The sequence below is a fragment of the Exophiala viscosa genome (genome assembly GCF_022695815.1).
Source record: "Exophiala viscosa unplaced genomic scaffold EDD37scaffold_4, whole genome shotgun sequence".
NCBI classification, from domain to species: Eukaryota; Fungi; Ascomycota; class Eurotiomycetes; order Chaetothyriales; family Herpotrichiellaceae; genus Exophiala; species Exophiala viscosa.
In genome coordinates, this window is record NW_026944356.1 from 740,777 (window position 1) to 767,893 (window position 27,117).

A 27,117-nucleotide genomic window follows, 5' to 3' on the forward strand; every position below is an offset into this window, starting at 1 on the left:
GTACGAATTACGTAGGCCAAGCTGTTGTCAGCTGGTGCCTTGCATGGGCTCCGCGAAACAGAATTTTGGGGACTTTCGCGCCGCAGCCGCACGCCGCAGATCGGCCTTGAGGCGCCCATGGCATCTCCGTCTGGCTGCCTTGCCCTCGTTGGCATCTGGGATCTGGGAGGGCTGCGCCCCATCTTCACTTTTCATCCCTTCGCAGTCGTGTGATCCAAACATCCAACCCTTTCTTTCGCAATTGCTCATTCTTAGAATATTCGTTCATTTCTTGAGATTTGGAAGGGTTTTGGGTGTCATTCTCTTGCTAATCTTACCTTGCGACCGATTGTCCCAGCTTTCACATCAAAATCATGGGACCAGTGCCGCCGCAGAACAGACCCCTGTCGTTTGCTGCCTTGAAAGCGAAAAAGGCCGCTCCAAAGATCACCACAAAGATAGTCACCGTCAACGCCGGTAGCAAGCCTATCGCGAAGCAACCGTCGTCCAGTTCGACTCCTCGGTCTTCAGCGTCAGCAAAGCCGTCCCCCAATGGAGCCTTGCGAAAACAGGAAGTCTCTCGAAAGTCTAGCACGCCCGCCTCTCTACCTTCCAGACATGCGAGCAACGAGCCTCTCGAGCGAATTAAGCATGAGAAACACCATCGCATCAAACGCGCATCTCCTGCGGTGTCGACACCCAGGCTGACGAGTTCGGACGACGAAAGTGAGGAAGACGAAAAGCCTAGAAAGCGACCTCGCGTGGACCGAAGTCACAGCATCGATGAAACGAGAAAAGTTCGAGATCCTGCCGCATTCACGAGTGAAGACGGCGGCAGTTTCTCTATGATTCATGCCATCAATATTGCAAACAGCAGCCTCATAGAGCAAGGCCGAGACAAGTATGAAGCATTTTTCACGTCGCTGGAAGGCGACGAGGACGAGTGCCCCACGATCGAGCTGCAGTACCCAACTGCATTACAGGGCGAGCAGTACCAGCTGGTGAGACCGACCGACTCTTCCGACTTCAAACCTCTCGACGAGATAGAAGCAAACATGAAAATTGTGGCCGAATACTATCTGGATAGCGCATCCGCAAGCAAAGTGACAAGCGAAGAAGACGGTTCCGGTTTTGTGCAGCTGCTACATCGACAAGCAATGCTCGGTCTGAGAGGCAAAGTCGGCGCTCAGTCGAAGTACATCGACGTGATCAAGAAATATAATGCCCTAATAGCTGAGAAGCGGAAGGACGGGACGATTGGGAAGAAGTTGGATCAGATGACCCGTGTCGATCTCAAGCTCGTCGAACACATCATTAAGAATCAAATTTACGCTCGAACGGTATCGCCACAGGTCAATTTGGTTAGGCACTACGAAAGCTTTTCCGACAACGTGTATGGAGAACTATTACCAAAGTTCCTCAGTCGGATCTTTAAAGAGACAAGCTTGAAGTCCGACAAGGTGTTCATTGACCTCGGATCTGGGGTGGGCAATTGCGTGCTCCAGGCCGCTCTGGAAACTGGATGCGAATCGTGGGGGTGTGAAGTCATGGACAATCCGGATCAACTGGCCCAGCTGCAGGCAGCAGAATTTCCTTCTCGGTGTCGACTCTGGGGCATCAAGCCTGGCAATGTCCGTTTGATACACGGGGACTTTCTCAAGAACGAGGAAGTGCGTCAGGTGCTCAAGCGAGCAGACGTAATCCTGGTCAACAATCAGGCGTTTACGGCCGAACTCAACGACAAGCTGAAGTACGTGTTCCTGGACCTGAAGCCTGGCTGTCATATCATCAGCCTCAAACCGTTTCGCAGTCCGTACCACAAAATCAAGGAGTCGAATGTTAATGATCCGGTGAACGTGTTGTCTGTGACGGAGAAGGATCGATGGAGTGGCATGGTCAGTTGGACGGACGACCCGGGAAAATGGTATCATCAACGAAAAGACTCAAGGGAATTGGATTCTTTTGTTAAGAGCATGGGAGGCCACGACTAGTGGTTGAGTCTGGTGCGACTCCCCAAAAGAGATCTGGCAAGACAAGATGGACTATTGGATGAAGTTTGATGATTGACGACCATTGCATAGCGTCGGAATGCGTCGAGCAAGGCCTCCTTTGTGGCTGGTTAGTTTAAGATAGTCTAATCATCTAATTGAGCTTGGCCTGGTGCCACCAGCATATCTCGCACTTCCATGCAGCATATTCTGGTCTGAATCCTTGTTCAATCGTTGTTGACCGATAGCCTGAAACCTGCCGGAAATCGATATCTGAAAATGATCAGAATGCGATGCCTACTTGACGAGGGATCCAGCCTCAGACTGTGCCGCCTATACTGTAACGGCAGGTTATGGACGCGAGGTTGCACCAAGTGGTATCACCCTTTGATTCACCCGTCAACTGCAGCTTGTGATGAGGCGTACGGGCGGCGGGTGGAAGACCCTGTACTTACGATCGAGCTTTCCAGAACCATGCATGCACACATGGCCGGCCGACGACGCGGCCTGGAGGATGGCATAGATGAAGGTTGAGCAGGATTGAGGCTTGAAGAGAGGTTGGCTGAATAGCCTCTCACCCGAACTTGCTGTCTTTGTTCATCCTGTCGGCTTCTTTGCCCTTGCTTGCCATCCACCGGTCGACAAGCTCCTTGTTGTCCTTGTTCAATTTACCCACTTGCTCCTCAGCCATATTGAGTTGCAAGTTCAAAGTCACATTCTCGTCTTGAACGTTCTCGATCAATTTGGCTTTGCCTCGGAGTTCCTCCTCGCGATCTCGCAATTTGACCGTCAACTGAGAGACACTGGCAGTTAATTGTGCGATACGTTTGCTGTCTGCTTTGCCTCTTGCTTTCAGAGTCTCGAGCTCCCGGGTGACAGACTCGAGGCGGGTCTGCAGGTCACCGCGTTCTTGCTGTGCTTTGGCGAGATCTTGACGGAGTTGAGCCAGGTTTGGAGAATCTGGACGAGCGACTGGTGGTGAGGTAACTCGCCTCATGCCCATGCCCATGCTCATGAGGGATGGTTGTGGAGATGTAACGGGCTCTCCTTCCTCACGGGGTGCCTGTGCATGACTGGATGCCTTTTTGTGCAACTCAGCCTTTTGGTCTGCAAGCTTGGTGCCTAATCTCGGGTGTCAGACGATCCAAGTCGAAGAGCAGCGGAGTCTTGGGGTTTTACAATAATCGTAGAGCTCGAGGTTGGCCTGTTCAACCTCGGCTCGGGCTCGCAAGGCTGCGAGGTATTGCTCGCTCCATGTTGCCATACCGTCACCGACAGATTTCCATCATAATTGCGTGGTCGAAGTCGAGCGGTTGATCTCAAAGAGGGGCCGGATTTGTGAGTCTCTCAGGAGAGAATATAGGATGTAGACTTGACAGGGGAAATACAACCATAAAGACGTTGGTCGAGGCAGTTGTCAGAGGATGAGATGAGGTCGGCTGACTTTCCCGATGTTTGAGAGAAACATGGCGGGTCCTCGATAGTCCAGAACTTGCGATTGCGGTTGGAGCGGCGGCCCCAGCTATCACTGTTTGGCGGTGCATGACGACCTTCAAACCGTCCAAGTTAACGAGCTTCAGAAACACTTCGCTTGTCGACACCCGACCACCCCTGTTAGAGTACTGCGTCAGGCACCAAACGATCAAAGCAAGCGCAGTCCCTGCCTATTGTCCCATCACGCCTTTCGAGAGCGCACGCGTGACCTCTTTCCGCAGAAAACCACCTGCATACATCACCAGCCACAGTTGACATCGACTTTGACCAGCCGCGTTGTCAATTCAGTGCCAGTCTCTTCGGCCAAACACAGTACCTAGCCTCCATAATCATGTCGTCAAGGAAGAAGGTTTTACTGAAGGTATGAGAGTGTCGGCCGGCCGTATCGTAATGAGACCACAACTGACGACATTCGTACAGGTTATCATCCTCGGTGATAGTGGTGTCGGCAAGACCAGTTTAATGAATCAATATGTACGTCTGTCTATTCCTCTAGTACAACATCCAGCTCATATGCGATTTCTGCATAGGTGAACAAGAAATTCTCCACCTCCTACAAAGCCACCATCGGCGCCGACTTTCTGACCAAAGAAGTGACGGTCGACGACCGAATCGTGACCCTGCAGCTCTGGGATACCGCAGGACAAGAGCGCTTCCAATCTCTCGGTGTAGCCTTCTACCGCGGCGCCGACTGCTGCGTGCTAGTCTACGACGTCAACTCGGCAAAGTCCTTTGAAACTCTTGACTCATGGCGCGACGAATTCCTCATTCAAGCCAGCCCACGCGACCCGGATAGCTTCCCCTTCGTCGTGCTAGGGAACAAGATCGATATGGGTGAGGAGAGAAGAATGATCTCACAGAAAAGGGCGCACGCATATTGCCAAAGCCGAGGCCAGATGCCATACTTTGAGACCAGCGCCAAGGACAGCACCAACGTTGAGCAGGCGTTCGAGGTCATTGCCCGGAACGCACTGGCGCAGGAAGAGAGCGAGGAATATGGCGGCGACTTTTCGGACCCGATCAACATCAACCTTGATCAGGAGAGGGATGGATGTGCTTGTTAAAAGTCGAGATATTGAGTGCGGAGAATAATTTGCGAGAACCTACGATGCTCAAGGGCGGGGATGAAGCATCTATACGGCTCTGAAGGAGGGATGCAGTGGACGATGGTGCTTGGGAGCGAGCAATGCAGTCAATGCTCTCAAAAACGTGGATTCCGGCTCTGTGATATGGCAAGCAGTCCAAATGTACTCACCAAATTGGTCGTCCAGCACGTTTGTTCATCGATCTTTCGTGGCGTACACGGCGCAAGCGGTACAAGGCAGGTTAGGTCAGGATATGTAGCATTTGTACAGAAATCACACACGAATAAGTTCTATTTTTTATTTATTTCTGTCTTCGCACTGTAGAACGCGTGGACAAATGTGGCCGTTACCAATACTGCAGAGATCAGAGGTCAGCGATCAGCGACGCTGACAATATTCTGCTTGTCGGCTGTCTTGACATACACTCAACAATTCCGTTGTCATCTGCGTAATATTGCATCTGGGGGACATGACAAAATGAAAACGTGACTGAAGATGAACAAAACATAGAAAACATCTCGAATATCTCGGTTTTTGACTGCCTGCGCTGCTGTTGATACGCTATCTTCAAGGGGAAAAGATGAAACAAGTTTTTGGTGCCCCCCAATGCCACAGAATATGATGTGGCACGAAAACCGCCCCGAGGCACAATCGCGGGAACATACATCGAACTCCATCTGCACCAAGGCCCATTCATCATATTCGTCGTGATTACGAGGCTGCGTTGGCGTGCAGTAGGCGGGAACTCCTCGACAAAGCCTGCAGAACATCAATGACTTCGTCCCATCCCAGGAAACTGCCGCCGACGCTGACCCTATCCAGGAAATCTTCAATCGTTTTGGTTGATAGCATGCTCGTCTTTTGAGAGGTTTGCGCAGAGCCAGCCAGTCACGTAAAGTCGTTGCTCGCCTCGTGTCAGCAGAAACAGTCTGAGTTGGAAGGTTGTTGATGGTGTTGATAATCGAGCTCTCGAAGTTGTTTGAACATGGTTGCCCCCAATGGCACATATTATATCGGATCTCCTCAAACTCCTCTACCAGGCCCAGATTTTGAGCTGGAAAAAAACAAGTTAGCCATTGATTACAGCAATAGACAGGAAAACGGTCTTACCAGTGAATCCCAGGATCCAGTGCATAAACTAATGCCATCATTGCTGACACCAAGACAACTGACTCGGTTTTCATGGCCGTTAAGGGATCCAACTTTATCACCACGGAGAGTGTCCCAGACCTGTTTTCAATGAGAAAGTACCATATCAATAAGGAGTCTATCACATACCTTGCATTCGAAATCGTCATAGCCTGCGAACAGCAAGCGGCCCGAGACGGAGAAAGCAACGGAGGTAATGCCGCAAAGCACTTGTTCATTCTGAGTGGAATTAGTATGGGTGATGCGAAAGTGCAGGGAATAAACTGACCTGATAAGACATCAGTTCTCGATCGGCTCTGATATCGAACAGCCTGCAAGAAGCATCGTCGGAACCGGTTCCAAACGCATTTCCATCCGGGAAGAATTGGATCGCATTGATGTCGGACTCGTGGCCGGCGAAAGTTTGCACTGCCTTTCCAGTGCGAACATCCCACAGCTTCGCGAAAGCATCGCATGCACCAGACACAAATACGTTCGCATTGGTTGGATTTATACTGATGCTCATCACATCGCCCAAATGATCGGCAAATTCGGTCACTTTGGAGCCAGTCTCAATATCCCACATCATACAGGTCATATCGCCAGATGAGGTAATGATTTTTCGATCGTTGACAAAACGACAACAGGACAGGTATCCAGAGTGCCCTGAGAGTTCGCGGGCAACACGTGTCGGGCCTTCTCTTGTTGAAAGATTGTAAATTGAGCAGATGTTATCGAGACCACCGCAAGCAACATAGTTTCCGCTGGGTGCATATGCGCAGGTCATGACCCAGGAAGAACGGAGAGGAATGGCATGTACTTTGTTGGTGGTATAGGCGTCCCAGATAATCAACTTTCCATCTTGTGATGCAGAGACCAGATGCCGTCTATCCGTTGACCAATGCATAGCATAGATCTTTGCTAAATGACCCTTGAGGTTTCTTCGCGGCTTCATGCCTATCCGGGGGAGAGCTTCGGTGTTATTTAGAGCGACTTGTCGCACTGAATCAAGAAATTAGCAATCAATCTAGCATCAATTGACCAGCAGTGCAAAAGGCTTACAACTTGTATCAGCCAGATCATCCTTCTTGCGCTTGATCCTGTCTTTTAGGCCTTCGGCTTCCCTTCTTGCAGCTGTGATCTTAGCCTGCATCTGCTCTCCCGTCAAGTCGGTCGACATGGTGCCGATTGGGGTCCTTGTCGGACCGACTTAAAATCGGGTACACAAGTTGACTCGAATGACTGCTCTGAGCCGGCTCAAGAGCTGCGCAAGGAGGGAATGACTCTGTCGCGAATTGTGAGGCCAGAGGTAGGAGACTGCGCAGTGGTCGAAGCTCGGGTGGTTGGTGGAGGTCTCAGGGATGGGCAGACAATGGCGGTCCCACAAGGACGCAATGGCGAGACCGGGGGGGTTGCGATGAGATGCGGGAGGATTGACGAGCTCGGAAAGGTGATTGATGTCTGTGGCAGACAGATTGGAGAGACTGACTGACAGATGGGATGAAGGTGAGGTTGGATCAAAGGAAGAATCGCACCGCACCTGAGAGGGTAACGAGGAAAGACTGGCAGGTTGGTCGGGGATCTAGGTAGGCGTTTGTGGACTGTGTGGGCGAAGGGAGTGTCACTAAAGGGAAGCTGGAAAGGGCGCTGCGGTAGGTAAGTTAGTGCGCGAGTCGATTCGTAGAAAGCTGGCCTAGCAGCCCCAGCGATGGGGTTCCCAAGTTGTCTTGTTCGGGCGGGTCTGCTTGGCCCGCGGATGAGCAGTCGATCAGCCCGAGCAGCTTCTTCACTAGTCCAGCACTGGCGCTGGTTAAACCATTCTCGTTTGTTACATATGAGGACATCCTCCGTGCTCCGATTTCCTGTCCTACGCTCAAGCTGTCAAAGAGATGCAAGATGTATTTGATCTTGGTTTCCAGACTTGCAAGATCCCGCCTCGAACGAGCTTGTCACTAGCAGCCGCTGCTGTCACGGCAGAATTCGGCGATACTTGGGTACAAACGACCTCCGTTTGAGCCAAAGATCGATCAATCAGTCAATCAGCCAGTCAGGCAATGGACAGTATGAGTTGCACAAAAATAACCAATGCCAAATCAACTCCTTAAAATGAGATTTCTCTCCGAACGGTGGCCCGCTCCATTTCTCTGGTCGCTTAAGTTAGTTGGAAGAGGATGCAGACGAAAGAGATGGCTTGTGAACACTGAACACTGAGGAGTGGCTGTGCGCCAAAGCCAGCAGAAGACAGAAATTGCCCTGATCGCGTCTAACCGTGGCTAAAGATGCACGCCGGTGCGACGGATCGTCGGCTGAAATCCACCCACCAGCCTTCAATCCCTGACAGGTACATCAAAAGTTCGTGTTAGATCTCACGAGAGTCGGGAGTTCAACACAATACGAGGCGAGACTCGCCATTGGACAATGTCAGGTTGTCTATACCGGCACATTGTATCGCTCCCGTCGCTGCTCACGAGACTCAATACTTGCATGTCCGGGAGTTGTCCATATATCAAAAGGTCTGCTACTAGTCGCGGACCTCGACGGCACCACGCGAAAAGTCAGAACATACCCGGACTAGGGCACCCAAAGAGCTTGCAATATTTGCGCTCTCGGTTAACTTAAAACGACCTACTTATGCTAGCTAGAAACAGGCTATCTGACCCTGGCTGATCGCCCCTTTTTCTGCTACGAACAGCTTACTGCAGAACGTTCTCTGCACGTGGAGAGGAAGTACGGTTCGAGATGTTCTGAGTGCTCTTGGACATCAAGATGATATCGTCTCATATGGCAGACATATCTGTGTTTACGAGAACTACTCCAGAGATCTTCGATGGCAAATAGGGTCTGCAGGTAGGACTGGGCTTCAACCCGCGAAGTTGATCCTCGTCCCACCCAACTTCTTGGGTAACTTAAGAGGATCAGAGTTCAACTGTCATTCGCGACATTTTCCGGATTCCAGATGCGCCCATATTCAGCTTTGACATGGCCCCGAGCGTTCTAGGCTGATTTGAAGACCATCGACCAAGCGTTTTGATTAGGCAAGCATTTCACGCGTCGACATGATCGTCGTCAATGACTTCGGCGTATCCCACTGGGCGACGAGAATTCCTTTGTATCCGATTTGTGGTTTGGCAGCAGATTTTGATGCAATCTCGGCAACAATTCCGTCCTCAAGACTGAATAAGGTTGCCGGTAGGTACCGAGGCTGAATGGCTTGACGGGTTTTCCCAGGTGCAAGTCATCAACGTCTACCATGCTGAACCAATTCATAATTGCTTCATTATTTTTGGCTACTTCAGATGTCTGTCGAGCCTTTGAGGCCTGTTTTCTCGACATGGGACAGAAATGCTCAGTAACCTGTATATGGTGTTTCAGGCATTTGAAGGAGATCGTGCTACGCGCCAGTCTGAGCTCTTAACAGTTCTGCGGCCTGTCCTTGGTGCTTGGTTCTTATTAACGGCAGCTCTTCTGCGCACCTTGTCTTGTTAACAGTCTTGCCATGGCCCTGCTCGAATCGACAACGTAAGAGGAAGGCGCGCACTTGATGGCGGAGGTCTACGAGGAAAGCAGAAAGCAACTTGGCGAGGAGCACCTCTGGACGCTGTGGGCTCTTTGCTGGCTCGCGAAGATAGAGATCAAGGTTGGAAAGCTGGGAGAGGCTGAAGGTGTGGCCAGATGCACCTGGTGGTATAGCCGTCGGTTTTCCACCCGTCGTGGTATAGCCTCTCCTTGCTAGTCACATTCTGCTTACTACATCTGCAAGTGAGTTCGCAACTCAATGAGAGACGATACTGGAAGGTTACACCGAATATCATTGGGAAGATCTCTCTGCAAGTACCTCACGTGACCGTACCAGGACAAGTTGCTGTTCTAACCGGTCTTTCCTGGTCCCTGTCGACAATCTCAACGGCAAACAGACTTCCTATTTTAAAGGTTCTTCAATGAAGGACTTGATAAGGTTCTGTGCGACATGTATGACAGTTCCGGAATTAACACGATATTAAGCTGCAGCTTTCGGAGCAAATGCTTTCGCTGCATGCAAGAAACGCACTGCCGCAGCAATCAGGTATGATGACGATTGATGGTGTACGGACATAAATGTCCTCTCCAGTACCTCCAATCCGTGATACCGCTGCTCATCCATGGCGACGATACTGGTTTTGACCAAGATGAAGTCTCCCTCGTCTTCCTTCTCAAATCGACAGAACCTATTCCAGCATACCGGCACTGTCGACCTATCTGCCAGCATGCGACGCACCAACGGCACTACTGTCTAAACAGCGGCGCCTCTGGGAAGCAACTGTACGATGCTCCGAATATGTCAATGACCTTTATGAGCTTAGTGTATTCCGCCATGCCTGGTTTTCATCAGGAGCTGCACCACACAGGGACGAGGATGTCTTTTGAAGATATGACACTTCTCAACATGTTATTGAAGTACCCCATATGAGACTGATAAGCCGGTCGCTTGCGCACATGTGCTCATGTGCTCATGGACGGCCTAGTGCCGTCACTGTCATGACCGACTTCGGGAAGTTCCACATACAGTGAATGAGAAGGCATGTGGTGTTTCACTGAACGGACGGTGAACTGAAACTGACAAGAGGCATCTTTCGTTTACTCATCCAAGATCGATTGTTCCAAGCCTTCTGTCTGAAAACAAAGGATTACTGCATCTACCTGACCCTTTGAAGATCCTCGTCCATTCTTCATTTGCCGCTCATCCGAGTCTACCGACGGAAAAGCACTCGCAATGCGGTTTTCGAAGATGAGCTGGCTACCAGCCATAGTTCTCTTCCTCATAAGCTGCACTTTTGGTGACCCAGTTGACCCAGCCAGTCCGGCATTTGTCTTTCCACAGGGTGTCGATCCTCAGGGAGCACAAGCCAATGATCTACGACAAGCTTTCAAGGATGCCATAGTCATCGCAAGAATGGCTGCCGTGACCATGAACCCCTACTGCGACCCTGTAAGCCATCGCTTCTTTCCTACCAAGATCCTGCTGCACAGCACGCATGACAAGCTTGACACAACACTCACAAGTGGCACAGGTCTTTGAGCGGTACTTCTTCCCAGAGGAACTGCAATTTGTAAGCAACGTGTTCCGAACCATCGCCAACATCCCTCTCGACATCTCAATTGAAGATCTCAATGGTGGGCTCGATCCAGGTATACAAGCCATGGTCACTGGCAGAGGTCTGAACCCGACTTTCTCGCTGTTGTCAATCTCAATTGGCAACCACCCAGATAGGTCGCCAAATAGCGGAGATGATTGCGCCGTGGAAGGCACCGATGCCTATTTGGTTCATTCCAAAGACAATCCTGATGCTGGTCTCATTTCCATGTGTACGCCTGTGTGGGACTATCCTTCTCTGCAAAACATTCTCAACCCGCCCGCCGGTTGGGAGAATGACCTAGGATTTGGTTGCGATAACCTCCTCGATCATGATAGTGATCTGATGACGCCGGCTGGTGGAGTCCTCCTGCACGAGTTGCTGCATTGGGGGTTCTTGTTCGAGAACGAGGTGCCGAATTTTGAGACAGTGATCCCGCTGACTTCGGGAGGCGACCATCATATTCGAGACTACGAAGGACCACCTGGGGGCATTCCGCCCGATGGATATGGTCCTTACAGTGCACCTTTGTTGAAGAATCTGCCACGGGGCACATATTCAGTGACAACAAACAACGTTGACAACTACCTGTATTTTGCTCTGTCAAAGTACTGGTACATCCAGTGCACCAAGTACTTTGCGCAATCGACCAGTTCGTCAGACAGGTTTTTGCGAAACACCGCTTGGAACAGATATAGGCAGCCAGCGCCATCGCAGCCACCATCACAGTCGCAGACGCAGTCACAACCACCACCTAAGCGTTCCATCATTCGCGATCATGTTGGTGGCTATCGGGGCAACAGCACCACCCACGCTCATATCAAGACGCGGACTTAAAGGGCCCCTCAAGGCATGGAGCGATTGGACTCTTGACCAAGTCCCACTTGCAGGTTCGTGGTCCAAGAAGTTTAGGGACCAGTATGGATCTGGGATACCGCATTTGGCACAGATCAATGTCGTGGACGGTTTGCAGCATTCCTTGCTTTCTCGTCTAGCAGCGAACCTTGACGTGAGCGAGAGTGTGGGGTCAGAGGATGAACCAGCATAGTCGAGCAACACATAGCGAAGAGTTGGATAGCTATCCTGCTCCTTACTTGGTTTGCACTTACGACGGAAGGCATAGCCACTATGCAAAATCGTGGAGAGGCTTGCTACGATAGAAACATATCGACTCGCCAAAAAGTACATTGATGACCATGAATTCATATTCCGTCCACCGTAACTAATAGATAGCTTCTATAAGATTCAGCGTTAAGTTAAGGTTGGGTATCTCCCGACACCTGTAACTTAGGTGTCTGCCGGCGCACATCTGTCCGGTAAGCGGGAACCTTACACCATGGTCCCTACCACGTCCCGCACAGGCGCCGCCAATCGACTTGCACCACTGTCAGGATACTTTATGAACTTCTTCCTGCTCACACCACCTGTGACCACTACAATCATCTTGACGTCCTTCAACTCTGGAATTCATCAAGCAGCAATCTCTTTACCACCACTCTTCCACAATGTTCTGGACCATAGGGTGCATCTATGGAGCTTCGTCCGTTATGTTAGGCGCGTAAGTACCAAGATTGAGAGACGTCCCGGGTGTCAATTTCTCAGATTCGACAACTAACGTCTTTTGGGGTTTACAGGTTCGGAGCGCATGGACTGAAGAAACACATTTCTGATCCATCTAAGATCGCAAATTGGGGAACGGCAGCTCAATATCAGGTAAGCTATGCCCCCCTACTTGCATGATTAAATGCCTGCGCGAGCTGTCCGACACCTTAGCTTCGAGACGAATGACTTACATCCTTGCCATTCCAGTTGATTCATTCTGGCGTACTACTCCTCACAGCCTCTGTGGCGCCCAAGAACAAGGCCGCCGCCGTGCTATTCACTGCTGGCATGACGATGTTTTCTGGGAGTTTGTACCTTCTTGTCCTGGATCCGCAGCGGTTCAAGGCTCTGGGTCCGGTCACGCCAATCGGTGGATTGTGCTTGATCGCGGGATGGGGAGCGCTCGCGTTCGGCAGTAGAGGCAGATTCGTTGCGTGAAGAACGAAGGTCTTGCAGTCATAAGGAAAAGGTTCAGTGTATGTATTACAAAGCTAAAGACCATACCCGTACTTCGCAGGCGACGACACTGTCCTCCACTCAACACATCTGCACGACGCGTCCTTCTGTCTTATCCATTGTTGTCTAGTCCTGGCCCAGAGTCTTCTCCAACTCATAAAAGTTCCTTGCGCTGTCTGCGATGGTCTCCTCGAAACCTTGATAATCTACTCCCAGCACCTCTCGGGACTTTGTGTTGTCCGCCTTGAGGAGTTCGGGCTTCAGGGCGTGGCTTCCTGGGTTGCCGAGCGGGATGCGTTCATCCCATTCTGGAACAGCCTTTCGTACGATGTCGGCGATCTCTTGGTTGGTGTTGCCACCCTGGGTGACTAGGAAGCGTTGATTGCCTACGCCTGGGGCAAAGGCTGCTTGATAGTGGGCAATGGCCAAGTCCTAAAAGATAGTTAGCATTGGAGAGGCAATCATAGGAGAGGAAGATTACTGACCCTGACATCGACCGTGATATGCAGCGTTTCTGGAGGTACAGGTGTGCTCTTGCTCGATTTCATGAAAGTGTTGTACAGGATCGCATTGGATGTGCCCAAGTCCTTGAGGGAGTCGATGCTGTTTGCGAGGGGCCCGAAAACACCGGGTGGATTGAGGACGACTAATTCGAAATCTGGGTTGTTGGCTTTCATAAAGTCCCAAGCTATTGACATTGTCAGTAAGGTGCCTGCTGTAATGGAGGAACAATGAACTGACCTGCTTTCTCTGCAAGAGTCTTGCTGCCCCAATAGGCCAGGCGGAGATTGTTGCCAGCTGTGGCTTGTTCCATCGTGATTGGGTTCCAGTCGTCAGAGGTATACGTTCTTCCATTCCCCTGCAGATCAAACGGATTGCCGATAGCTGCGAAGCTGCTGGTCACGACAACACGCTTGACTCCTTTTCCGTACTTTAGTGTCGATTTGAGGATCTCTGATGTGCCGTTGATGGCGGGCTTGATGAGATCTTCTACCTTCAAACCCTCGTCGTAAAGGAAGGGGGAGGCTGTGTGAACGATGGCGTCGAGAGGTAGGGCTTCTTGAATAGCTTTGTCGAAGGCTCCGGGAGCTGTGATGTCTGGCACGATGGAGAAGTCGAGCTTGGTTCTGTCGGCTGAGGGGAAATCGCTCATCACTCGCTTCGCTTTGCTTTCAGAACGGACCACTGCTTGGACAAAGACAGATTTTTCCAGAAAGTGGCTGATGATGTGGGAACCGATGAAGCCATTTGCTCCGGTGAGGAGAACTCGTGGACTGGCCATTTGACTGAAATGTGGAAGTTCAATAAAACAACCTGGTTGGAGCGCTGTGGTTGATGAGGTGAGAAATGCTTTTGATGGTGCTGCTGTTGATGAGCTTGGATGTGTATTTAGGTGAGGCAAGCTGGCAGCCTATATACTTGTAGAAAAGACACTTCGGTCGAGGGCCTGTATGCATCTTGAAGGAGATACGGCTTTTGTGAACCTACAAGTCCTAAGTGCCGCTCTCTTCAACGCCTTTTGCGGGACCGCACGACGCTGCGACCCTTGGTCTAATCACCGTGGTCGTATCGAAATGTGCCTGTGTTAGTGACTAAGAGTGCATGACTAGCAGTGTCAATAAATGAGACGTCATAAATGGAGCGTGTTGACCACAGATATGTGCCTTATGGGATGCCCATGCAGAGGAGTAGGTAGTGGAAAATGGATTCAGCCTTGCCGTTTGGCTTAACGCCGGGATGTCCGTCCCTGTAGCCAGTATGGTATTGGTGCGGTGAGCGGCCGCACCGCCCGACCGCTTGGAAAATACCAATGCGCCAACCTCAAGAATGAGTATAGCGTTCGCCGGTCGGAATGCACTCGGTATGCATTGTGTATTCCGAGTTCAAGTAGAATATCCCAATGAGATCGGGATCATCAGGATTTCAGTAAACATGATGTAGACTCAAATTCAATGCAACACTCCTCTTTGTGTACCTGCACCTTTCGGTCTTTCGTGATAAGTCCAACTCGATGGAGAGAAACGCGCTGCTTGTGCCATAGAAGGCAGAAATACCAACATTCGTTGACTCTCAGTGGTGCTGTTGTCGATTGGCTCAGACCGACCGCTCTGGGGCATATTGGCACTCGAGCCTAGGAATGAAAGCCTTGCTCGACATTTGACTTGAGAAGAAGGTCCAAGGCAGCTACATGTTGGCCAGAGACTGAGACCCAGACCTAGTATCGCTACGAGGGAAGAGTGGATGACAAAGTACAGAGTGCGAAGGATCGCTATGAACGACTCGGAGCTTCACCGTTGATGTCGGTGTCACAACCGAACATCTCGCAGCCATTGGCTCAAATAGCCGCTTCTGGACAGGCGTCTCTGTAGATGGGCAGCGGCAAAAATAGCCTTGCGGGCATTCTGGCCTACCAAGGCACGTCATGTCAGAGACGCTCATTTCAGTGCAAGGTCGACAGCAACACAGACACACCTGTCTTCAGACAAAGGACTGTTGAAACTGAAAGAAGTGTTTCAGGATGTGTGGGTATGCCTACCACTGATATAAGCAGATTTGTGTTCTAGAGTGCCGATCCCAGGAGCACGGTCTAACGAACACAACAACATGCGGACTTAGACCATTGTGAGGATTGCTGTATGATCAGCGTTCGATCGGGCATGAGAGAGAGCATTTGCTTGATTGCAACATAGGAATGTGATTCCCATGGCTTTGGAAGCTCAACGACCGGCACCACAAGATTATATACAGTATTCTTGTCCCAGTCACTTGATTTGCTGAACGTCTCGCCACGCAAAACATGCTTTAGGCTTCGGCCGTGGTACTGGAACCGCCGCTGATCAGGCCCAGATCTCATTAGTAATGCTTGTGCAATACGACCCGACGAGTTGAGTACTGTAAATAGACACTTACCACAATGCAGTCTCCGAACTGTTCTTGACGCACTCTAGGGACTTCTCGAATGGTGCTTGAAGAACAAATGTGATTTGCTCAAGTGCGACAGAGCAACAATGGCTTGGATAGGAGGTGCAAACCCGACTACAAAGTACAACTCGATCATTTATAATAGCTTGAGCGTTCTGGAACTCTGGGTCAAAAGCTTCTTGGAACCTTTCGAGAAAACCGCCCACTTGTCACCCCACGATGTTGTTAATCTTCAAGTTCGTCAGGATCAGCTTCATTATCTCGGATTTGATGTTGTGTTACGGTTACCAGCAATGCGTGATACTGCAGGACTCATCTCCAGATGGTCAAGGCTATAGAGTGACAATGAAGAGATCGATCGAAGGGCGAAGAAGGCATGTAGCTACCATAATTTCTTTGTAATAACAGTCATAGCGCAGTTGTTTGGAGGCGAAAGGCGTTGCTCGACGAGTGCAACAGGGGCCAAATATTGAATGTTATTGGCAGCGGAGGCCTTTTCATGGGGACCCTAGCCCATGGTCCAGTCGCTACCAGGCCCGAGGCTTGGCCTCCCAAGCCAGAAATTTAACGTTACCAGACTGCGAATAATGCGATGGAGAGGCCTGCGCTTCGGCGCTGGACCATCTGCAATAGCAAACACCTCCATCAGGCTCTCCTCTCTCGTTTTGCCAATTAACATCATCATCCCTACTTTCTCACACCTTCAGCCACCGACACATCGTCTCCTCCTTCTGCCACAACCCTCATACATTTGGTCCCATCGAGCTTCATCTCTGTCCGGTCTCTTTGTTTCGCATTCTGTTCCTCCTTCTGTCATTTGCCGAATCCTTTTGTGGTCGCAGAGTTCGAGTCTCCAGTCTTCGCATCCTTCGGTCCTCCGCCAGCCCAACTCCGCAAACCACCTCCCAGCGCGCGTCCTCGACTCAGACCGCCACGCTCTTCACCAGTCGACCTGTGTATGAAATTGTATACTCCTACCTAGCGCATACTTCCCACCAAGCTACGACGCTACATTCGAATCCTTCCTGACCTGAGCACCGAGTGCCTGACACCTTCCATCAGGGGATCCACCCGACCTTACCTTCACCCTTTCGGTTTACCCCGTACGGTTATCATCCCCTTCTGCATCACGACATAACCAGATTGATGGCTGCTTGCTCTCAGAAGTATCCTTTATGATAGCGAGCAAGGCCAGTATAACGCCTTGGTAACGTCGACTCCTTCCTCTGGAACGTCACTTAGCCGCTCAGAGTTACCCCAACCTTCACCGGGATAACTCGACTACTTCGGGGACAATTCATTCAAGACAAAAGGGGCCAATTATATACACGAGTTGTATGTTAGGAACATTTGTTAGACAATATGAGGGAGGTCAATTTCAGCATCCCCAATGTCAACAAGGCCTCCGTACATATAACACCGACTCTTTATGACCGTCGAGCACTGGATTGCACCTCGACTCTGCCACTCATCAACTCTCTCAACCATCTAGCCTATCTGACCACTTCTTCTGCTCGAATACGAGATATACTAACAGTGGATGGCGGAGTCGAACGCCTCGTGTGCATACTGAAGGAAGGCAGGAGCAAAGATGAGATGCACATGTGGAAGTGGAATCTGGCGTTCCAATGTATTGTGAACATAGGAGTTCGAGGTTCGGAGCTTGTCCGCACTCGCGTCGTCGAGGCAGACATGGTACCGGTCATCGCGACCATTTTGTGGGATTACATTCTCGTCATTGAAATGGAGAAAGCAAAAGCGGACGCTGAACAGGAAAAGCGAAACGGATCAAAACATGCCGGAAGCAGCAGATCGTCCAAGGTGTTTCGAGAGCTGACACAGGATCCCCTTTCAAGGACGTCCTTTTTCGAACATATGAATGCGGCAGCCGACCAGCGTTCGACTCGACGTCAAGCACCTCCACCTTCGCTCGATCTGCCGCAGTCATTCTCGGAAGCGTTTGGCACTGCAGAAACAGCCCCGACGGAAGGCAACGTCATTCCTCCGAGTGTCTTCACCTCTCCCCCTGACCGAACGGTTTTCCCTCCCCGTGATTTTCATCGGCACAACAGAGCTCAAGACAGCAGAGGATCCTTCCGATCCATGAACTTGCAGGCTCCGGCCACCGCAGTTCCTTCGATGGACGCTTCTGACGGCTTCCCGTTACGTCCAGTCCGCGAAGTCGATCGCCTGCCTTCAATGTTACCAGCGCTGAACACAGGTGTTACCTCACATCCTGATTCTCCTACCACGCCTTCTGCACCAATCCATCGAGGAATCCTCTCTCCTGCAGGACGTCGATTGAGAAGACCCTCCATCCGGCATCAGAACTCCACAGGCGACGATGATGATGTTATGTTGGAAGATATTACAGTCCCGGCCGAGGAGCTTCTGGACGCTGATGGCCAAAATGAGGGGCAGAGCAGAGTGCAGACGCGCGATCCAAGCCCGCATGACCCTGAAGACGTCGTTGGACGTCAGCCGCTAAGCTTGACCATTCCTCTCCAGCAGGATCGGGAGCTTGACAACGTTGACATTGCCCAACAAACGCCAATAGTCGGAGGGATGGCCAATCCTCTCGGTCCTGCTGCTCACGAAACTGTTGGAGTATCACCAATACCTCCCGCTCCTGCTACCGCGGCGTCTCCTGCCATTCCACTCAATGCCTATCCAAACTTCTTTCTGAGGACAGCTACTACGACTCCTTTGACAACTGCACTAATGCCCCGGGACGAAGATGTCCTCATGGGACTGCAACTGCTCGCATATATATCCAAATACTGCTACCTTCGCCATTACTTTCAGAAGACTCACCTGGTTCCCAGGCTTCGCATCGATAGAGAGGTCGAAAAGATTTACGGGCCAATGCGTGGATGCCCACCGCTACCAGAGCCGACCGAAGATGAAGATGAGGAATTCCTTCAACCTGATGATTACAACATCTTCCCGCTGGTTGAAAAGTTTACCGTACGGCATCATTCTAAAGACATGCAATATTGGGCTTGCGTGGTCATGCGCAATTTGTGCAGAAAAGACGATGCCAAAGGAGGTATCCGACAATGTGCTAACTACCAATGTGGCAAATGGGAAGAATATCCTCGACAGTTCGCAAAGTGCAGACGTTGCCGGCGAACTAAGTACTGCAGCAAGGTATGTTTTCTTGAATATAACATGCTCAAGGAGTAGAGACTGACCATTATGCAGGAATGTCAACGCGAATCATGGAGCATGCACAGGCATTGGTGTCATCTTGAGAACGTCTACCTCAGCCGTCGTTCGAATGCATGAGTGACTTTGAAAAACTGCATAGCAGCGGAGTATTATGGATCAGTATTGTTTGGCGTTAGGACCAGTTCCTGAAATCCAGGGACAATGATTTTGGGGTTTAAGCGCAACACGCAAACAGAGATGAGCACCTGCTACGAGTTATGTACAGCGGCACAGTGTTTATGGTTGGAGCGAATGAAAACCTTGAGGTATATATTATCAACAGATGGATTTGACGCTACGTCGTGATGGAAGGTCTATAGCATTCGCAATGACGAGCGGCTATAGCGGTCTTGGGTCACCTACTGCCCGGCTCGTTTGAACATGGTACAGGCATGTGTGCTAAGGCTGTTGTTGTCATCAGTATGTGATATGATGGCTTGAGTAGTGCACAAATTCATGATCATTATACAAATTTCAGGTCGAGACGAGGCTGAAGCCTTGTGCAATCTGGTAGCCAGTGGTACCCCTGACCAGGTCCGTGTTGACCTTGACATGTGGATGGTGCCCGCATCCCCATTAAACTCGACGCCAAAATTTAGATGGTCGGGGCGTCAATCCACTTTTCAAGTTACCATTGTACAAGCGCAGAGTTGGAGGTTGTTTCCCAAAAGTTCACAGATCCCGTTGCAATTGCTACAGACAAACAATTGCCTACGCAGACTTGTTTGTCTGTCTCGCTCCTTCCTTCTCGACAGACTTTCGCTTGACCTCGCATTCTACATCCCGCCTCTCCTCTCTTTTCTCCTGTTCCTCGCCTCAAAATGTCAGGTATGGACTCTGGCTGGTCTCAAGCGGTTCTCTTCTCACAATTCCCTCCAGTCCAGAAATTTGACCAATGGGTCAACAAACATGTCGAACTCTGCCCCTTGAATATGCTGAAAGATGCTGTCATCGGCGTCAATGCCTCTTACTATCTCGACCTCCGCCTGAACGGAAACGGCGAAGAACCCCTCAAACATGCCCTCGGAGGCTTGCCCTTCTGTCTAAAGAAAGCCATCGAAGACGATCTCGCTCTCCTGCGTCAGCACGGTGTGACACTCGTCTTTGTCTTTGATGGGCTAGAATATGTAAACAAGAGTCAGCCTGTGTCGCAATCAACGGAAAGCAGAAGAGTTCAAGATGAGGCCTGGCATCATTACCTGAGCGGCGACAGCAAGCGCACTGTCTCGGACTTTGGCAAGGCAAAATACCCCGTTGATACCATGACACGAACGCTACAAAAAGTACTGGTGGATAACAACATTGAATTTATGGTTGCTCCTTACAGTGCAACGGCGCAGGTGAGTCAACATTGGACCGCCCTATGTTGAGTACCGCATTGACATATGGTCAGCTGGCCTATCTGCTCAAACTGGAGGATCAGTACATAGATGCCGTGATGGGCACTACCGAGTGCTTCCTCTTCGGCATCGACAGAGTCGTGACAGACATAAACCTTAACAAATCAGCTCTCAGCTTGATCAGCAAATCGTTGTGCGAAGAACTGCTCCGTGTCAATGATGATATGCTTCGGGACGCTCAGCTTTTGCTCGGAACATCCTTTACACCCACATTCCCACCACTCGAGAGCATTGCGGCCACAAAGTCGACAGGCATAGCTGATGCCATCCAGGCACTCAATGGGGCTGGGAAATCTGTTATACAATTGTGCAACATTCATCGAGAGCATCCTCAGGTTGAGGCTTTGAAATACGCCGATCGGTACAAGAAGGCCATAATGACGATACGACACCATGTTATCATGGAAAAGAATGGCGTTGTTGCACCACAGAACTTCGACGAAGCTCCTGGTGATGTGCACGAATTTGTCGGCCAGAGGCTGCCCGAGGAGCTTTTCTTCTACGAGTCCAAAGGCCTCCTTGGCCCTGAGATACCCAACTGGCTTACTTCCGGAGAAGTCGTGCTGACTCTCCCTGGAGGCGTTCTGGATTCCGAGCCTTACCGCAGACTGGTGATCGAACAGCTCAACCCTGTCCGAAGAGAGGCACTGAAGATTCTCGCAGAGTCGCTGCATTACTACTACCAGTCCAGGATCATCAAAGTCGAGCCGTGGGTACCTCAAGATACCAGCAATCTGACCATCGAGATAAGAAATACTCCTGCGCTGAAAGGGAAGCTTGGGCAGTGGAAGGTTCGAGGCTCTGACGTTGATACTGTGCTGAACAATGTTGGGGACGCCGCTCTATTCCTGCCATGCCTTCGATCACTGAAGGACCCGCAGTTCACGGAAAAGACTTTCACGAAAGGCAGACCAGAGTATCCGGCCCTACGCTCTGTAGATGAAGTCCTTGTCAATACCGTGTTCCGATTTTTACAAGTCCGTGGCTATGTGGACGACAAGCATGCTCTGACGGCGTGGGGCAAGGCCCTGGAATCGGCACTTGCCATTGCCGATGACGAGAGCACCATTATTGGCGTGGAGATGCTCAGACTGGGTTTATTTACAGGAAACTATGCGACGGGGACGCCGGTTGCGCGAAGTGGTTCGTCGATCCCCTTTGCTCCTCGACATTTTCACTGACTTCTGTGTAGACAAGGACTATGAGCGGAAGGTGTACACAAATTTGATCTCTAGGATCGCGTGTTTGGGTAGAATCCGACACAAGCCCATGGGATTTGTCGGACCACTCGACCGACAATTGTTGACATACGCCTGGAAGATCACCGCCATCCGTACCTCGTTGAGAGATCTTTTGGAGACGGTGACAACGAGCATGTTTCTCAATGGCGATATCGATCGAGACCGGTCGGACTGGACGACTCTTGTATCAAAGCTCCCATTTGCTAGCGACAATGGCTCCGGTCTAGGCATAGCAGTCAAAACGTATCTGGACGCCGTCAACGATGAGCCAGAAATCACCGATGCGCTGAAGACAACTATTAAACAGCAAGAAGGGAAGTACAACTGGTTTCAGCAGCTGAAGGGTAGTGGAAGTCTGACCAAGAGTCTCGATCAAGCATGGAAGATTTGGGATGCTGTAAGTCAATCAGGTTCAAAAGCTGGCTAGTACTGACTCGCATAGGTACATGCTGCAAGTCAAGCACCTGGAATAGAGGTGGCTCAAAGCAAGCTGCTTTACGACGCCAATGAATGGCTCACTACCCGACGATGAAATATTCACTGTGGTTACGTGAAATTCATTTTGACTCTAGGATTGAGAAGGCTATCCACCTCATCACAGCTTGTGCGCCTAGTCCCAACACAATCATTGGGAGATATCATATCGCATGTGCTCTTGCGAGTCATGTTTGCTACTGGCAGGTAGGACCATGCCTGCCATGAGAGTGATGACACAACGAGAGATATTGATACACAACACTATCGCCTTCCGCTCGATAGCGGGTTGAGAGCATTCCCACGACCGGCCCTATGTCCACTTGGCAACAATAGCCGGCCAACCCACGTCCTCTTTTGTTGCATTGCTACCAGGAATCGACTACATCACCGCATTGATATAGGCAGTGCACCACGGAAGATATCATGTAACAAAGGCTGCTACCTAGCCCCCAAGGGCAGGAATAGCAACGAATTGGAGGGACGATGCTGTATGAGGGCTATTTAGCATTCGCAGCGGCTTCTTGGCCATTGGAGTCGCTGCAGCCATCATTCATGCTTGTGGAAACCCGCCTGTCCGGCAAAAGCCATCGTAGGCCTCAAGCCGCGGCACAGATCTGGATAGCAATGGTCTGATGGCCACGTCGAGGTAGTAAGATCTAGCTGCGTCTCTGTGCTAGAAGAGCTGAGGACTTTCAACGTGCATAAGCCAGCTTGCCCTTGACGACAAAAGTGACCTTGGTCGGTCAGTCATCAGAGGATTAGACTGACTTATCGAATCGATAAACTGGAATCAGCTCCAAATTATAGGGCATACCTAAGCGAGGCCAAAGCCTGGCGCTCCGAGCACCCTAGGCTTATCGCCAGGCTGTAACGGAGGGCGGAGTTTCAACGCCTAGAATTTCCTCATTCAACACTGGCAGATGTCCATTAGTGACGGGTCATGCCTTGAAACCTTAAATATTTTCATATCTTGTTTCCGACGTCAGTGCTTGCAGCGTGACTGATTGCCGACTTGGTGGGTTGCGGGCCAATCCACACAGCAATGTCGCAACGGTGCGCTCCGTGCAGATTCTATGTCTGATCTCTCACGAGACCGTCGTCCATCCTTCCAACCACACGAACACTTCGAGATGGACGACGACAGCAGCAGTCTCGAGCGAAACTCCTCGAGGCAGAGGCTGCTCGATGCGCCGGAGGATGCGACAACGACACCCCGAGCGGCCGGACTAGCGAGACATACACTTGGTTTGATCCTTCTGCTATGTGTGGTGTTCTTGTGGACCATGTCCAACTTCCTAGGAAGTGTACGTGTAACTTGTCCTTCGGGAGAAATGAGTGCTTGTGACTGACGAGACCCTGCGCGCAGAGTCTTTTCGCCGACCGAACATACGCAAAGCCCTTTTTCCTCACCTATCTCAATACCTCAATGTTCATGCTGGCCATGGTCCCGACGCTCTTTCGGATTGCATACAGAAGACAGCGCAAGCATGGAGATTTGTACATGAGGTTGCGGTCGGTGTTTTCACGACGGAGGAGTTATGGACGTCCACAACGAGAAGCAATAGACTCCGAAGACTCGGAGTCGGCGGCCTTTACAGGGCGCGCGAAGTCGCCCTCCCGAATCTTGGATGATAGCAACGCCGACGGCCATGACGGGCAGGGCAAGCAGAAGCACCTGGGCATCGCACCTACTGCTCGTCTCTCCCTCACATTTTGTTTTCTATGGTTCGGCGCCAATTACTTCGCCATGTCCTGTCTACAACACACCACGGTCGCTTCTACCACCATTCTGACATCGACATCGAGTTTTTGGACGTTGCTGATCGGCGCTCTCACTCGCACCGAGAAATTCACGTGGAGGAAATTGTGCGGTGTACTGGGCTCTTTGGTCGGAATCATCCTCATTTCGCAGGTCGATCTCTCGGCACCCACCGCTGACAACGACACCGGCGGCAGGAGGTCACTTTTCGTCCGGGCTGAAGACACATTCCCAGACAAATCCCCATCCGAAATCGCATTCGGAGACGCCCTGGCTTTGCTGTCTGCTATCATCTACGGCGTCTATACTGTTACCCTGAAAAAGACGACGGTGAAAGCACTCCCGCGTTCGCTGAATATGCCCCTCTTTTTTGGGTTGGTAGGAGTGTTCAACCTGATACTTCTGTTTCCGCTGTTCCCTGTCCTGCATTACACCGGGATCGAGCGTTTCCGACTTCCTCCAAGCCGGCGCATCTGGACAATCCTGCTCGTTAACAGCGTGAGTAGTCTGCTCAGCGACATCTGCTGGGCTTATGCCATGGTCTTGACAAGCCCGTTGGTGGTGACTGTGGGGTTGAGTTTGACGATCCCTTTGAGTCTAGTCGGAGAGATGGTTCTGCAAGGCCACTATGAGGGATGGATTTATTGGCTAGGGGCTGCGGTTGTGGTGGGGAGTTTTCTGTTTGTCGATCACGAGGAGAGGGAGGAAGAGACAGGGAGCGAACCTGTGGCGGCTGAGGTGCAAGGAAGGGATGCTGAGAGCAATCATGCGCTTCGCCCAGAGGACCGACAACAGCCATCGGGCTCTAGTGGTGGAGGAATGCATCGATGTGATAACGATGATGAATCTTGAACAGCAATTTGGTTGGATCGAGCAATGTAATCTTTAGGCATGATAAACTTGATACCCCTGGGTCTTATGGACCAAGAATCGCTATGCTAGAAAAGATGGATATCAATGAGCTCCTAAGCGTCGCTTGCCATACTGGAGAAAAGCGGAATAGTTCTACAAGATTCCCAGCTCCTGCATAGTGGGCAATCCATCGCGCCAGGGTCGTGGCACGCCATCACCAGGCATTTCGAATCCGTCCCACAAACTTACTTTGGGAAAACCTTCCCGCTGCCAGACGTACTCTTCCTCCGAGTCCAGATTCTGAAAAGCACCGGGCATTGGATGTTGGTCTTCCTCATCGTGCTCTTTCGGTATCACCCACTTGTTTCGAATCTCGTGGGCTCTGTCCTCGTCGAAGAGAACCAGAGCACCACTGTGCCAACCTGCCGCGGCGATGGTTATCGGAAAATATGCACCAAGGTTGGCATAGTCACCAGAATCTCCTTCTTGCATGGATTTGCCCGATGCAGAACTCGTAGAAGCATTTGCAGGGCCTTCGCCCCAGTGTTTCCCTTCCTGCTCGATCCATTCACTGAACGCAGATTGTTTACTCGTGTCGTTGTCCAAGATCTCTTTGGCTGATCGACCATCGCTGTCAGGGTGCGCTTTTTGTACCTGATCTTCTAGCCATTGAAGCCAGTCCTTTCGCTCGGGTTCGAACCAGACCTGACGACCTCGCAAACTGGCGATGGGCAAAAGATGTGCGTCGATCCGTCCTAGACCGGGCCGTGCTCGACGGAGACCACGGAAGCGGCCCCCGGTTTCTGGGCTGGGAAATCCCAAAGACCCGCAACATTGAGAGTCCGTCCCATAAGAAGTGATTTTGCCATTGGCATGCAGAGCATGATAGTGATAGTCACCGTACGCTAGGGCGATGACCTGGGTATGTTGCAGGGCTGGGACATCTTTGGGTCGAGAAGAAAGCAATGTCGTCAATGCTGACCAGTCAGCCGCTTCCAGCGGATCAGGTTGATTTTCAACAGCTTCGGCACATCGTCTGAGGTAATCAACATTGCCTGCAAGGACTTCTCCTGTGGCAGTGAAGACCCCGAACCTCTGGAACTGGCCTTGTATATCTTTCAACTCACGATCTGACGCACTATAACCTGGGACCTCGAACACAGATCTTGTAGGCTCCATCTGTTCATCGTTCTCGACCTGGAGACTGCAGGCATAGATTTTCGAGTCGTTGGTGATCCATAGCAAGAATTCTGACAACACAATATGTTTGATCACTTCGGTATAGCCTTTTTCTGTGTGTTGCCGGGCTGTTCCTGGCACGACCTTCTCCTTGACATGTACTTCGTCCAGCATCTCATCGGTGTGATTGTTTCGAATAGGCTCCCAGAAGACTATGCCCGTCTCCGGTATGTAAGCGGAACCGTGACCCCATCCTGCTGCAATTCGGGTTGGCTTTCCACCAAAGTTTATCCCAGTCCTGGAGAACACTTTCAAGCCTTTGGCATTGACTCGGTCCCAGGAAAGGATTTCCCCATCATCAGTGAGAGCGAGGATATGCCGTCTCCCAGCGGAGAATTGCCGAATTGCAGAAGTACTCTGGGTCAGCCATTCGAGTCGAGTAAATTGCTCAACCGTCTGGCCTACAGGGACGCCGTTGAGGGAGTCAATAGAACCAGTAGTATAGAGCTTGCCGTCGGAGGCGAGAATGGTGGTTGACCAGCCTCCGCATTGCAGATCAGCAATCACGCCAACTTCGTCGGGAACATGAGTCTCGGTTGGCCAGTTAGATGATGCTTTCGGGAACGTTGGTCGAGAAGGGATCCTGTTGGGGGGAAATGGTCGAGCGTGCCCGACTCTCGGGTGCGGCCGACGAGGAATAGGAAGAGCCCGACCGAAGCCCAAATTACCTTTCACTCCCTGACCCCAGGTGTAGAGTTGCGTCTGGGTCTTCAGACGTTTGTACAGCCAGTACCAGCGTTGGCCGTCCGCATCAAGCAAAGGACTGATTGGAAGACGGAAGGTATTTGATGTCGCGGTTCGCCAGTACAGGGAGTCTTGTCGGTATCCCAGGTAGACAGCTTTGGAAATCTGGCAAAATGCAAGGTAGTCTTTTGGGTGAAGGTAAGATAGGATGATGGAGAGGATGTCCTGGGGCAGATCTAAGAGAGACATCTCTGGAGAGATGAGCAAATAATAAGACTCAGAGCGTCAACTGTTGGACATGAATACCTCGTTGTGTTTTTAATTGTTAAAAGGCAATGGTCCAAATGTCACGTTGGTGCCTGTCATCAACAGTGACGTCACGTTAAGGAGTTCAAGAGTTGCAGGCGCAATGCTAAACAGGCTCAGTGGTTTGCACTTGAGGCTGCTTTAAGTACGGAGTACTCCAGGTTGTGGTCTAACTTCTAGCTCA

General features: G+C 51.0%; 10 protein-coding genes across 10 annotated transcripts; 6 read left to right on the forward strand and 4 right to left on the reverse strand.

Annotated features, from left to right (window-relative positions):
- Positions 1-6: 6 nt before the first annotated feature.
- Positions 7-2,164, forward strand: EDD37DRAFT_368758 (histone-lysine N-methyltransferase, H3 lysine-79 specific). The gene has a single exon (XM_062811934.1). It carries the CDS (start codon positions 354-356, stop codon positions 1,968-1,970), a length of 1,617 nt encoding a protein of 538 aa, XP_062670776.1. The 5' UTR covers positions 7-353; the 3' UTR covers positions 1,971-2,164.
- On the reverse strand, positions 2,165-3,410 carry EDD37DRAFT_368811 (autophagy-related protein 16). The gene is made up of 3 exons (XM_062811935.1): positions 3,147-3,410; positions 2,423-3,089; positions 2,165-2,240 (listed from the first exon to the last, which is right to left on the reverse strand). The coding sequence occupies exons 1-2, from the start codon at positions 3,229-3,231 to the stop codon at positions 2,542-2,544; spliced, it is 633 nt and encodes a 210-aa protein (XP_062670777.1). The 5' UTR covers positions 3,232-3,410; the 3' UTR covers positions 2,165-2,240; positions 2,423-2,541.
- EDD37DRAFT_628277 (ras-like protein Rab7) lies at positions 3,408-4,846 on the forward strand. The gene is made up of 3 exons (XM_062816423.1): positions 3,408-3,822; positions 3,882-3,935; positions 3,992-4,846. The coding sequence occupies exons 1-3, from the start codon at positions 3,793-3,795 to the stop codon at positions 4,523-4,525; spliced, it is 618 nt and encodes a 205-aa protein (XP_062670778.1). The 5' UTR covers positions 3,408-3,792; the 3' UTR covers positions 4,526-4,846.
- A 566-nt stretch (positions 4,847-5,412) lies between these two features.
- On the reverse strand, positions 5,413-7,094 carry EDD37DRAFT_368839 (WD40-repeat-containing domain protein). Its single transcript, XM_062811936.1, has 5 exons — positions 6,737-7,094; positions 5,964-6,676; positions 5,825-5,914; positions 5,657-5,776; positions 5,413-5,600 (listed from the first exon to the last, which is right to left on the reverse strand). The coding sequence occupies exons 1-5, from the start codon at positions 6,852-6,854 to the stop codon at positions 5,580-5,582; spliced, it is 1,062 nt and encodes a 353-aa protein (XP_062670779.1). The 5' UTR covers positions 6,855-7,094; the 3' UTR covers positions 5,413-5,579.
- A 3,345-nt stretch (positions 7,095-10,439) lies between these two features.
- On the forward strand, positions 10,440-11,622 carry EDD37DRAFT_649226 (uncharacterized protein; the record flags this gene model as incomplete). Its single annotated transcript, XM_062818112.1, has 2 exons — positions 10,440-10,640; positions 10,723-11,622. The coding sequence occupies 2 exons, from the start codon at positions 10,440-10,442 to the stop codon at positions 11,620-11,622; spliced, it is 1,101 nt and encodes a 366-aa protein (XP_062670780.1).
- A 557-nt stretch (positions 11,623-12,179) lies between these two features.
- EDD37DRAFT_368923 (uncharacterized protein) lies at positions 12,180-13,184 on the forward strand. Its single transcript, XM_062811938.1, has 3 exons — positions 12,180-12,343; positions 12,420-12,498; positions 12,595-13,184. The coding sequence occupies exons 1-3, from the start codon at positions 12,291-12,293 to the stop codon at positions 12,823-12,825; spliced, it is 363 nt and encodes a 120-aa protein (XP_062670781.1). The 5' UTR covers positions 12,180-12,290; the 3' UTR covers positions 12,826-13,184.
- On the reverse strand, positions 12,888-14,576 carry EDD37DRAFT_368983 (NAD(P)-binding protein). The gene is made up of 3 exons (XM_062811939.1): positions 13,585-14,576; positions 13,329-13,531; positions 12,888-13,275 (listed from the first exon to the last, which is right to left on the reverse strand). Exons 1-3 carry the CDS (start codon positions 14,123-14,125, stop codon positions 12,970-12,972), a joined length of 1,050 nt encoding a protein of 349 aa, XP_062670782.1. The 5' UTR covers positions 14,126-14,576; the 3' UTR covers positions 12,888-12,969.
- A 2,351-nt stretch (positions 14,577-16,927) lies between these two features.
- On the forward strand, positions 16,928-19,194 carry EDD37DRAFT_369078 (uncharacterized protein). Its single transcript, XM_062811940.1, has 2 exons — positions 16,928-18,915; positions 18,970-19,194. The coding sequence occupies exons 1-2, from the start codon at positions 17,128-17,130 to the stop codon at positions 19,051-19,053; spliced, it is 1,872 nt and encodes a 623-aa protein (XP_062670783.1). The 5' UTR covers positions 16,928-17,127; the 3' UTR covers positions 19,054-19,194.
- A 4,029-nt stretch (positions 19,195-23,223) lies between these two features.
- Positions 23,224-24,704, forward strand: EDD37DRAFT_649231 (putative integral membrane protein; the record flags this gene model as incomplete). Its single annotated transcript, XM_062818113.1, has 2 exons — positions 23,224-23,397; positions 23,460-24,704. 2 exons carry the CDS (start codon positions 23,224-23,226, stop codon positions 24,702-24,704), a joined length of 1,419 nt encoding a protein of 472 aa, XP_062670784.1.
- Positions 24,705-24,758: 54 nt separating this feature from the next.
- EDD37DRAFT_628294 (regulator of chromosome condensation 1/beta-lactamase-inhibitor protein II) lies at positions 24,759-27,030 on the reverse strand. Its single transcript, XM_062816424.1, has one exon. The coding sequence runs from the start codon at positions 26,874-26,876 to the stop codon at positions 24,858-24,860; it is 2,019 nt and encodes a 672-aa protein (XP_062670785.1). The 5' UTR covers positions 26,877-27,030; the 3' UTR covers positions 24,759-24,857.
- Positions 27,031-27,117: the final 87 nt, after the last annotated feature.

Bases quoted from the DNA above. Each gene is read 5' to 3' on its own strand.
- EDD37DRAFT_368811 (XM_062811935.1), bottom strand. From the start codon at position 3,231: ATGGCAACATGGAGCGAGCAATACCTCGCAGCCTTGCGAGCCCGAGCC. The intron at 3,090-3,146 runs GTAAAACCCCAA...ACCCGAGATTAG, and splicing joins CCTCGAGCTCTACGATTATT to GCACCAAGCTTGCAGACCAA.
- EDD37DRAFT_369078 (XM_062811940.1), top strand. From the start codon at position 17,128: ATGAGGGAGGTCAATTTCAGCATCCCCAATGTCAACAAGGCCTCCGTA. The intron at 18,916-18,969 runs GTATGTTTTCTT...ACCATTATGCAG, and splicing joins GAACTAAGTACTGCAGCAAG to GAATGTCAACGCGAATCATG.
- EDD37DRAFT_628294 (XM_062816424.1), bottom strand. From the start codon at position 26,876: ATGTCTCTCTTAGATCTGCCCCAGGACATCCTCTCCATCATCCTATCT.
- EDD37DRAFT_368923 (XM_062811938.1), top strand. From the start codon at position 12,291: ATGTTCTGGACCATAGGGTGCATCTATGGAGCTTCGTCCGTTATGTTA. The intron at 12,344-12,419 runs GTAAGTACCAAG...TGGGGTTTACAG, and splicing joins TCGTCCGTTATGTTAGGCGC to GTTCGGAGCGCATGGACTGA. The intron at 12,499-12,594 runs GTAAGCTATGCC...TTGCCATTCCAG, and splicing joins GAACGGCAGCTCAATATCAG to TTGATTCATTCTGGCGTACT.
- EDD37DRAFT_368758 (XM_062811934.1), top strand. From the start codon at position 354: ATGGGACCAGTGCCGCCGCAGAACAGACCCCTGTCGTTTGCTGCCTTG.
- EDD37DRAFT_628277 (XM_062816423.1), top strand. From the start codon at position 3,793: ATGTCGTCAAGGAAGAAGGTTTTACTGAAG. The intron at 3,823-3,881 runs GTATGAGAGTGT...ACATTCGTACAG, and splicing joins GGAAGAAGGTTTTACTGAAG to GTTATCATCCTCGGTGATAG. The intron at 3,936-3,991 runs GTACGTCTGTCT...ATTTCTGCATAG, and splicing joins CCAGTTTAATGAATCAATAT to GTGAACAAGAAATTCTCCAC.
- EDD37DRAFT_368839 (XM_062811936.1), bottom strand. From the start codon at position 6,854: ATGTCGACCGACTTGACGGGAGAGCAGATGCAGGCTAAGATCACAGCT. The intron at 6,677-6,736 runs GTAAGCCTTTTG...TTCTTGATTCAG, and splicing joins TGATCTGGCTGATACAAGTT to TGCGACAAGTCGCTCTAAAT. The intron at 5,601-5,656 runs GTAAGACCGTTT...GTTTTTTTCCAG, and splicing joins CTGGATCCTGGGATTCACTG to CTCAAAATCTGGGCCTGGTA.
- EDD37DRAFT_368983 (XM_062811939.1), bottom strand. From the start codon at position 14,125: ATGGCCAGTCCACGAGTTCTCCTCACCGGAGCAAATGGCTTCATCGGT. The intron at 13,532-13,584 runs GTCAGTTCATTG...CAATGTCAATAG, and splicing joins GACTCTTGCAGAGAAAGCAG to CTTGGGACTTTATGAAAGCC. The intron at 13,276-13,328 runs GTCAGTAATCTT...ACTATCTTTTAG, and splicing joins ATATCACGGTCGATGTCAGG to GACTTGGCCATTGCCCACTA.